The 11,389-nt window shown below is 44.3% G+C and overlaps 1 protein-coding gene across 1 annotated transcript; it reads left to right on the top strand.

The window, feature by feature from the left end:
- Nucleotides 1-8,608: 8,608 nt before the first annotated feature.
- Nucleotides 8,609-11,155, top strand: en1b (engrailed homeobox 1b). The gene is made up of 2 exons (XM_088291179.1): nt 8,609-9,414; nt 10,714-11,155. Exons 1-2 carry the CDS (start codon nt 8,886-8,888, stop codon nt 11,031-11,033), a joined length of 849 nt encoding a protein of 282 aa, XP_088147305.1. The 5' UTR covers nt 8,609-8,885; the 3' UTR covers nt 11,034-11,155.
- The last annotated feature ends 234 nt before the right edge of the window (nt 11,156-11,389 follow it).

Genomic DNA, 11,389 nt, shown 5'->3' with positions numbered 1-11,389 from the left:
CATGTAGTCCTAAATACCTATTACTACACCTCCTCCTTTTAGTTGAACGTAATCCTACAAGTAAACAGGCATAATTTGCATAACCATTAAAGTAATGTAAACATTTTCTTTCTGTTCTAAACATTGACAGAAACACCATATTATTTTTTTCTTGTTATTCTTCTGAACAGCATTTTAAACTACTTGCTTTCCATTTAAATGAACAATCAGCATCATTCACAAATCCAATCTATCACGAGGCCTCACGACACGACCGAACCTCGTAATAGTCCCTGTAGGTCGAAGGTGACTTCGGTTTCTCCTGAGAATCCCCCTGTCAGTCTCTACCATGTAGGATCTGGGAGTGTTGGCAGGTCCAAGTACTTCGCCTGAAGATGCTTCCGATGTAATCCAAACTTTCTGTCCCGTTGTTAGTTGTGAGAGTGGTCGTGTCCGGTGTCTCCGATTGTAGTGTTTTTCCTGCTCACGCCTCCGCTCTTCCTCCTTCTTCCGAAAAGCCAGCCAGTCCGGCCACTTGGGATCCAGTTTGGTAGTAAATTGAGGCAAGGTCGTGCGCAGGTTTCTTCCCATTAACAGCTGAGCAGGCGAGAACCCGTGTTCCAGAGGGGTGGCCCTGTATGCCAGCAGCGCCCTATGAAGATCCATATCTTTTTTCCACAGCTCCTTGACTGTGCGGACTGCACGTTCGGCCTCTCCATTGGCTTGGGGGTAATGGGGGCTGCTCGTGACATGGGTGAACTGGAACTCTTTCGCGAACTGTTTAAACTGCTCAGATGAAAACTGTGGTCCGTTATCCGATATCACCGTCTCTGGAGTTCCGTGTCGAGCAAAGGCCTCCTTGACAGCCTTGATAGTGACATCTGCGGTCATATGTTTGAGTTGTGCAACTTCAATGTACCTCGAGAAAAAGTCAACAATCAAAACATAATGCTTTTTTGACCATTCGAACAGATCCATTCCAACCTTCTGCCACGGGCGGTCCGGAAGTGGAGTGGTTAACAATGGTTCCCGGTTCTGTATTCTGTATTTTCTGCATGTATCACAATCACCCACCACTTTGTCTATCTGTACCGAGATGCCGGGCCACCATACAGATTCCTTGGCTCTTGCTCTGCATTTGGAAATTCCTTGATGGCCTACATGCAGACGTTGCAGAATGTCCGCTCTCAAAAGTGGTGGGATCCAAAGTCTTTCTCCTTTCATGAGAAGACTGCGACACACATTTAAGTCCATCCTGTGTTGCCAGTACACTTTCAGCTCTGGGTCTAGCTTGCATTTCTCTGGCCAACCGACACCGCAATAGTCCCTTATTTTCCGGCACAGCTCATCTTTTTCCTGTGCGGACCTTATCTCTTCCAGCCTTTTGTCCGTAGCTGGAAGACAGCTAACAAGAGTGTCCACGAAAACCTCCACGTCCTTTTCCAACTGTAGATCTCCTGCAGAGGGCGGACCTCCAACTGGAGCGCGTGACAGCGCGTCAGCTGTGTCTAGGGTTTTTCCCGGAACATGGATGATCTTGAAGGTAAAGCGCAGCAATCTAAGCCTGAATCGTAAGATGCGCGGTGGAAGGTCATCCAATCCTCTTGTGCTCAAAAGAGGGACAAGGGGTTTGTGGTCTGTTACCAGAGTGAATTGTAGCCCCATAAGATAAGATGAAAGTCTTTCACACGCCCACGTGACAGCAAGCGCTTCTTTTTCAATCTGCGCATAGCGCCTCTCAGTGTCTGTTAGTCCTCTTGAAATGTATGTCACTGGACGCCATGTGTCGTCTGACTGTTTTTGTGTGAGTACAGCTCCAATACCAAAAGGTGATGCATCTGCAGCAACTCTTGTTTCTGCTGTATTGGAGTACTGAGCGAGCACCTCAGGAGAGCTTAGAATCTCCTTAAGCTTCTGGAACGCCGTTTCCTGTGGCTCAGCCCAAATCCATTCATTTCTCCCCTTTTGCAGCTCCTTAAGCGGTGTAGTTGTGGTAGCCAACTGTGGCATGAACTTGGCGAGGTAGTTTGCCATGCCCATGAGACGTCGCACATCTTCCACACATTTTGGCTGTGGGAGCTGCTGGATAGCCTTCACCTTTTGCGGGTCAGCCTCGATGCCTTTATGTGAAACCTTGTGTCCAACAAACAAGATCTCGCTTTTAGCGAACTCACACTTTTCATTAAGAGTGAGGCCCTCCTTCTGGAAGGTTTGGAGCACACGATGCAATCTCTGGTCATGCTCTTGCCTATCTCTGCCATATACAAGCACATCATCAGCATGACAGATTACTCCATCCAACTCTTCCAGCATCTGCGACATCCTCCTTTGGAAATGCTCTGGTGCCGATGCTATGCCAAAAGGAAGGCGGTTAAAATGGTACCTCCCAAACGGCGTGATGAAAGTTGTGAGTGGCCGTGACTCCAAAGCGAGCGGGACTTGCCAAAATCCAGAGCGAGCATCCAACTTTGTAAACACTTTGGCATCTTTCATCATAGCAAGAGACTGATCCACTGCAGGAAGAATATGCCGTTCTCTTTTCACAAAGTTATTCAGGGGGGTAAGATCCACGCATATTCTGGGTGACTTGTTTCCTGGTCTGGGGACAAAAACAATGCCAGAACACCATTCTGTCGGCTCAGTTATTTTTGAAATAACTCCCATTTCTTCCATCCTCATTATTTCTTCCCTGACTGCATCCCGGAGGGGAAGAGGAACACGCCGTGGGGCGGAAAGAGCAACAGGTATGGCTCCCTGCTCTAGCTCAATGCGATAAGGCTCCTTCAACTTGCCCAAACCCCTAAACACTGTTGGGTATGCTGCCCTAAAATCTATCTCAGTGTCTTTGACTGTGTCCACTCTGTAAACTAACCCCAATGCCTCACAAGCTGGTCTACCTAACAGTGGCTGGACTAAACCTGAAACTAGGTAGACGTCTTGAGATGTGCAACGACCTTTTGCTGCCAACTGTGCCCTAAAGCAGCCCTTCGCTTCAAGTGGGTAACGAGCTGGCCCAAGAAGTTTCTTTTTAGATGGGAGTAGTTTACCATCCCTTTCACGTTTGTACAGTCTCACTGGCATGGTAGTAACATCTGCCCCTGTGTCAAGTTTAAACTGAATATTTTCCCCATTTAACTTGACCTTTTCAACCCAGGGCTTTGACTTCACTGCATCAATCTCGCCCAAGAACACACATTCCTCGCTGTCTGCATAATCTTGGTTTTCTGTGACTTCCCTGAGCCCTACAGCTTCACTACTGCGACAAACTACAGCAAAATGTCCTTTTTTCTGACATTTTCTGCACTGTACTTCTCGGGCTGGACAATCTTTCCAAGAGTGTTTGTTCTTGCGACCACACCTGCTGCACTCCTTCTTTGGAACTTGCTTAGTTTGAAATTTTCCTTTCTTTGTGTTTATCTTTATAGCGTCCACGTTCAGTCTATTGTCCTCTGCAGAGCTGCTGTGTAAAATCGTTTGCTGCATCTTCACAGTTTCACTCTGCCTGACTTTTTGTATAGCTTTGGACAGTGTTAACTCTGAGTCCATTTGTAGCTGTTCTGACAGTCTTTTGTCCTTAATTCCAACTACAATCCGGTCCCGTATAAGTTCCTCTTTAAGCACTCCAAATCCACAATTTTCTGCTAGTTTGTGTACTGCTGTGATAAATGACTCAGCCTGCTCGCCATCTTGTTGACGTCTGGAGTTGAATTGTGCTCGTTCAAAAATGACGTTGTGTTTTCCCACGTAGTGGTTTTCAAATGCTGCTTTAACAGCTTCATAGTGCTGCCTATCTTCAGAATTTAACGGCAAAACCGCTAAAACGTCATCAGCTGCGTCTCCCATCGCATACAGGAGTGAGTTTACTTGATATTCATCAGTTTTTCCATCCAACGCAGTTGCAATACGAAACCTTTCAAATCTTCTGATCCACTTTGGCCAACTTGACGGACAGGAAAAGTCAAATGGCTCCGGGGGGGATAACTGCACTGTTGTCGCCATCCCAGCTGATGAATCCCTGGTTTCTTAACGTCCAGGACATCCGCTTGAAGTTCCTCTCTTTACTTTTTCTTTTCGCGCCGTGCCGAGCCGTATCCTAACAACGCGGCAAAAATAGCAGCTAACGCCGAAGCTACCTGCCGTCGTCTTCCACGCCGGTCATTTACGTTGCAACTGCCCGAAAAACGTCTTCCGGCAGCCAACTACACTTTACTGACCCGACAATAATTGTGAAGACTTGCAGTTCGCCACTTCTGACACCATGTATAATAATCACACGAGACACGGCGAGTACTTGTTAACACACTGTTTAGTCATTCCCCGGAAGTCCCTTCCACACCACACTTCAATACAAAGCATTATGGGACATGTAGTCCTAAATACCTATTACTACAGTCCCAATTAAGCATTTTATTTGATATTCTATAATGCATTCATGGATAGTTTTCTTGGCCTCCCAGTCTACCATCCTAGGAGAGAAAAAATCCTGGAGCCGTTACTGCTCAAAAGCCTTATAAATTAGACCACATCATTAGGACCTCGTATGTGTGACGTTGCCGAGCGTTTGGCATCTCCTTTCAGCAGTTGACAGCTTGACACAGTGTAAAATATTTGAATCTGTTATGTAATATCCGGTGTCTTGATGGAGTGCATGAAGCCACACATGTCATGAGCACATGATCACAGAGATTTGATCCGAGCTTTTGATACACTTTTCCGAATAGTCTGTTTCATTTGACTGTCTCGGTATTCAACGTCCCATCTCTAGTGAAATCAGTTAAAAAAACAGTGAATCTAAATATGCACATTGATATTTCACCATAAAGGGAGACTTGATTGGGCTGAACATTGTCACTTATATACCAGGGTTGTGTGTAAAAATTAAAATGCAAAAATTCACAAAATCTGTTGTGATTTAAGGTTCTTTTTTCCCATTTCAGGCTGTCTACATCATAGTAGGGAGGCAAACATTGTAATAGTTTTTTTCCCCGGCTTGGTATGCCATGTTCTGTTGTCACCTAGTGTCTGAAACAGCGCTTGATTGCTGCCAAAATTCATATGCACGCACGCTTGTCCATTTCAACTTGTGAGAATATAAAAGCCAGCTGCACAATATTTTGGGTTTATTGACATCAAATGTGAGCTCCCATGAGGAAGAGCCTCTATTACTCTCGCAACATATTGTGATCATTTTTAATTTTTTTTAATTTTTACAGGTTGGAGTGGACAATAGTAAGAATGTGCAAGTTTGGTGGCAATTGGTTGTTGATTTCAGACATTCAGTGATGCTAAAGTTTTGTTATATTGCCATAGACAGACAGGCAACTATGGCTATTAGCTCCCGCTAGCTCCCGTGCCTTCCAGTTGTAGCGTTCACCGATCCTCCTCGCGGTCACCCATGCAGCCATAGTGTGGCGAATGCATTAATCTTGTCCGGCTAAAGATACAGCGTCGTTGTGCGAGAGGGCTGGTCCATCTGCATCCATTTCGGATACATACAAGCCCAGGAGGTCTGCTTCTCGATGTCAAAGTTGGAGAAAGCGCCTCATTTTCGGATATGTGACGAAGAGAGTACCTCGACAGAGGTGGACTTCGGGGGTCCAGGGGGGTTTGGGGTAAATCAAGCGAACACTTACAGATTTAAATGTAACCAGTAATGACCTATTAGCGATTAAGCTCCATTCACAAAATGCCTATCGGTGTCTTGGTGACTGATGAAAGAAAACAAGAGATGTGACAGCAACTGCACCTAAGGTTGAAGTGGACTTAAGTCGAGATGTAAGTATACGTTCTGGGGCAGTATTGATAATGCTTTTTAATGGACAAATTGTGATTGGTCCCTTCCGTGACCTCCACCAAGACTTGGAGGGAGGGAAGGGTTGTGTGGCCATACTGCTCATTACCAGCAAGTGTTTTTAAACTCCTTTTGGTACAGATTTCTCCAAATGGAATTGGTAAAATTGAAAACCAAAGGTAATACCTGGTATAAAAATACATAAATTGAGCTTGTTATTAAAAAATGGACCATCCCTTTAAGCGCACGGGAGATTAATCCCCTTACTGAATTTTAATGTTTACAAAGAAAAATGTGGATGAAATAAATGGACTGCGTGTTCAACTAGCAAGTTTGTCTAAGACGTTCATTCATAAATCACGGTAACAAACAGCGCGTCAATTACATTCCGGGGAGGCATCACGGTGGCTTTTCTGCATGAAAAGAAAAAATCAAGTCAAGATGCATTCTACACTTCTGACGTTAGATGTCAGAAGAGGGCTTGCAAATGCTCTCTCCCCCCATTCAATATGTTTTCACTGCAGAAACGTGTCATTAAGTTTCCTCACCGTAAACGTATTTACAAATGTATTCTGTAATGTATTCGGTACTCTCTATCTATCTATCTATCTATCCATCCATCCGCGGGCATTCAATTCCCCCATCAGCCGTAGGATCAAAACTAAATTAAACAAGAGTGGAATGTCAAAATGCTCCTACGATTCCTCTTTCCACCACTCGGTGTCAGCACAATCCCTCAAAGAGAACATCCACCCTTTTGTGATCGTCTCAGTTGTTTGGTCGTCTGAGGGCTTGAAACATTAAGTGCATCTGGTGATGTGGTTTTCATGTATTTATTTCCACAGACAGGCGAGATTAAATGTGATATATATATACACACGAAATTTCCAATTGGAAGTGAAACAAATAGTAGGTGTTGAGACTGTATGAAAGCTATAGATTTATGGACGTCGGCATATTGCGTCTATCAGTTCTGTAACGCATATTTTGAAAGTCTGTTTCGATTCTGTATTCTTCAAGCACGCATCTATTACAATGAAGGCGATTGTTATTCTGATTTTAATGAAAGCCTAAATAAATTTGATTCACTTTCCCTTCCCGACCAGAGCTCGTATTATAAATATGGCTACTGCACTGACAGTAAAATATTATTTTTCACACAAGTCAACGTGAGCCTCTTCAAAATGGGAGACGCGAAGCAAAGAGAGTATTTTTGTTTTTCTTTATTCTTTTTCTATTTTTTGGGGATGCCAGTCACATTACTTGCACCAAAACAATTAGCGTAATGTTGAATATTTAAGTTAGGCTAAATGGATGACAACTTGTGCTTGATGTGCGTGTCATAAATAAAAGCACAGCATTATTGTTAATTCGAGACAGCGCCATTTCGCAAAGACCATTACGCTTCTTCCCCCTCCCCGTGTGTGTGGGTGTATGTGTAGTATATAGGCTACTCAATAAAAGCGAGGCTGAAGTCCGTCCGTGCATTTATCATCCTATTACGGCGACAAATCTGACTCCCAATACATGAGAGCTAAAATGAATTACCAACGTGAAGCCGTCAATAAAGTCATTTCTGTAAATGGTGTCTCTGAGGGGCCCGGCTATTATTCAACCAGCTTTATCAGCACCTTGGAAATGACGTGGCTTGTAACGCGGGCCCCTGCTTCACTTTGATTAAGGGCCCTGCCAGGGACCGGTGACAGCGCTTTTCACTGGGCTTTTATTCAGCCCTTTGCCGGTGATGAACACCGGCCCGATCGGGCGGAATGAAGACTAATTAAAAGCAATAAATTATCTTTTGCAGGCCCTCTCAAGCAGCCCCTCTTTGCAGCACAAGATAAGAGCAGACTGAGTGCTCATTTGCGCACAAAAGGTGCTGCGACTAAACAGCATACTGATACTGTCCTAATTGGAATTTAATTAAGTAGCCACGGCTTCCGACTCCGGCCTGTGGGATAAAGATTTCATTGCGTTAAACATCAACACGTCCGCGCTTTCATGCTATTATGATTATTAATAATGTTATTATTCCAAATCGCCAATTAGTGCGTGAAAGCAACTTTTTCTCGGACATGTTAAGACCATTATCGAAGCTATAAGATTGCTGTTTTAGGGTTTATCTGTCTGTAAACATTACGTTGACCCCCTGCAGATATTTTTCATAAACCTTGTTTAATTGTATAACAGTTCAAATTTGTCACTGTTATTTTTAAATACATTTACTGTGATAAAATATTAAAACCGAGCTTTATCTTTATTGTGAAATGACTTGTGAATGTGTAAACATGTTATTAAGTCCGTAGTAGAACCACGGTGGTCCATATGTGATCAACTATGAAATAATTGATCATCATGTGATCATAAAATATTCTGATGTAACTTTATATATCGATGTATGTAGGCCTGTAGAATTAATTTCAGCATTTTAGTTTTGGTTATCTAAAATTATTCTTTTTTTCTTTCCTCTTTTTATATGGACTATTTTCCTGGGAGGAGTTGGGGGTAAAACGTGATTTGTACAATAAACGGGAATGCAATGGAATGTAAATGTTGTCAGGTGGCATGCAGACCAGATTTTAAGTTGTGTTCGTTCGTTGTTTTTGTTTTTTTGCTGCATATGTCCTGTGCAAGTGCGCCTTAGAGCCGGCCGCTGTGAGCGCAAGGCTGGCAGAACTCGTGTCCGAGCTCGCTGGAATGCTGCGCTCTGATTGGACGAAGCGCGTTGTGACAGGGACGGTCTCGCGATGCGATTGGTGGTCCTCACGCGCGTACTTGCCCTTGCACTGCTGCTGGGTTGTAAGAGGCAGACCGGAACCGGAGAAGGACGACAGCGCTTTGGGGAGAGTCCACACATATTAGCCTGCAGTGGGCCGAAGCTGCCAGTGTTTCGAACTCGGAGCTAGTCGCTCGCTATGCCATCTCTTGGAAAATTATTAAGTGAAAGCATGTTGTCGTTGCGGCTTATGCTTTGAATTTATGCGATTGGCTTCTCTCGGGCCCTAAAGATTTATTTTTTACATGCGGTGCGACTAAATTGGATAACAAAGGGGCGGGAGAGCAACAAGTGGAGTGTGTGTCGCGGAGAGGCCGACATTTGTCCCCGACACTAGCCATGGAAGAGCAAAAGGAGCCCACCAGCGGCCGGGACTCGACTGAGGACGAGAGCGTGTCGCTGTCACCGAACCTGCCATCCCCTCCCATTATCCTTCCGCACCAGGCCGCCCAGCAGGCTCACAGAACCACCAACTTTTTTATCGACAACATCCTGCGGCCAGACTTCGGCTGCAAAAAGGAGCCGGGCTACCGCGAGCGGAACCAGACGGCGGGCAGAGAAAACATTAACCCGCTGACGGCGAGGCCGCACGCTGGCAGCCTCTGCTTGGACTCAAACTGCAGCAGCGACAGCGCCTCGTCGTCACCGTCCTCGTCTTCGTCGTCTTCGTCGCCCTCCTCCAAGCAGAACTCGTCCAAGCAGGTCGAAGCGGCGAGCAACGGCAGCGGTAGACTTGCTGACAGCCCCTCGGCCATCGTGGTTATGAACGGCGGCAATGGAGCGTCTGTGCCAGCGGCCAAGGACCAGCAACCCATGTTGTGGCCAGCCTGGGTGTACTGTACGCGCTACTCGGACCGGCCCTCATCTGGTAAGGCGCTGAAAGCCCCCCAGCGGCAACACATCACTTGGTTCATCCACTTATTGGTCATCACAAGACTTGTATTACTGCACAACTCTCTACTGACACTGCTTTGGGGGAAACATGCTGCGCCCGCTATTTTACATTATTGACCCAAACTTGCTTCAAATTAGTGACCGTAGCTCGGCCCATCACAACACACAAGTACATTTTATATAAATAGAAATTAGATAATAAAGGCGCGTCCAGTCTCCTGTTAGATTAGATAATATTACTGTACAATTTTGTCAGCAATACAATGCATTGCAAATATCGGGAAAAAAACGTTTTCATTCAATTTTCTTGCATTGATTAACTTAAAAGTTTAAAAAATTGAAAATACTTTTTATAATTAACTACTCTGCACAATAATGTCCTCAAATCATAAAATAATTAAAATCAATAGATAATTTCAAAAGAATATAAAAGTCATGAACGATTGTTGCTATTGCATTCGAGCAGCACAATATCAACGCTGCAAATATATATATGTATATATATATATATATATATATATATATATATATATATATATATATATATATATATATAATTCCATTGGATTATTATTTAATTGTTTGTAACATATACTGACTATTATTTAACGAAATATACCTTACAAAACAAAACCACGTTTGTTGTTTGTTTACATCCCGTATTTAATGCAGGAGGTCTGCAGTGTTTTTCCAAAAGAAAAAAAACACAGTCCCAGAACGTATAGCGGATATCTGTAATTTTCATTTCAAACACAATGTTTACATTAATTTCGAAAGCATACATATAGACGAACTTCTCATTTTTGTGATGTGTTGAAGGCATTCTATTATCACCGTTTTGTCCATTTGACGATATTTTTAATCAGTGACAGGTCACTTTGGTGGGTGATTTGTGTTTTCGAAACAAAGCTGAAATGTGACTGTCAATAATTGCAAGAGCAGGTAATGAAGTACAGTCGTTTTTTTAATTATAGATTGAAAGCGCCGAGCTCCTTCATAATCAAAGTCTTTCAGTTGTCATATAAAGGCTGACAGTCGGTCCTTTTTGCTTTTGCACTCGATTCGAACAACAGGCACATGAGTGTTTCCACGCAAATTGAGGTGCCTTTCTGAGTGGACGTGAAGAGGAGTTACATTGCTCGTCCCATTATTACCGGGATGCTCGCGCCCGCTCCACCGGCAGCTCCTCGTCCGCTTTGGCAGCAATCGCTCACACACTCTCGGATGACACGTGGATATTTACGTGTTCGTGCCATTGTTGTTTCCACACCAGGGCCGAGGACACGCAAACTGAAGAAGAAGAAGAGCAGCAAGGAGGACAAGCGGCCCAGGACGGCGTTTACGGCCGAGCAGCTTCAGAGACTGAAAGCCGAATTCCAGGCCAACCGCTACATCACAGAGCAGCGAAGACAGTCACTGGCCCAAGAACTCAACCTGAACGAGTCCCAGATCAAAATCTGGTTCCAGAACAAGCGGGCCAAGATAAAAAAGGCCACGGGCTACAAGAACGGCCTGGCGCTGCAGCTCATGGCTCAAGGACTGTACAACCACTCGACCACCACCGTGCAGGACGAGAAGGAGGACAGCGAGTAGACGCGCGCGCGCATTACTACGATATGGACATCGTTGCTATTAAAGGTTTATATAGCCGCTGCAGTTATCATGTGGTATACGAGTATATTTAATTAATCCCCCGAACCCCGCCCCCCGCGGTCCCCCATCTCTCATCCAGTGGTTGTTTTGAAGAAGCATAATGTGCCCCTTCATGTTTCCTTCACACATCGAAGACTCAGAAAAGCCAAAGATTTTCATATGTTCACGTGTATGGATTCAAAATGTAAAATTAAAAAGAAAAGAGAGAGAAAGTGAGAGATAGACGCGAACTTGCTGGGCTTATTTCATGTTTTTCTTTTTCTTTTTTTTTTCTTTTTTTTTAGTTCACGCGGCTA

This window comes from Idiotropiscis lumnitzeri, chromosome 3, assembly GCF_059441095.1.
Source record: "Idiotropiscis lumnitzeri isolate Australia: NSW breed Sydney's pygmy pipehorse chromosome 3, RoL_Ilum_1.0, whole genome shotgun sequence".
Lineage (NCBI taxonomy): Eukaryota > Metazoa > Chordata > Actinopteri > Syngnathiformes > Syngnathidae > Idiotropiscis > Idiotropiscis lumnitzeri.
Note: the sequence above shows the minus strand (reverse complement) of the source record. Positions and strands in the feature narration are given on the sequence as shown.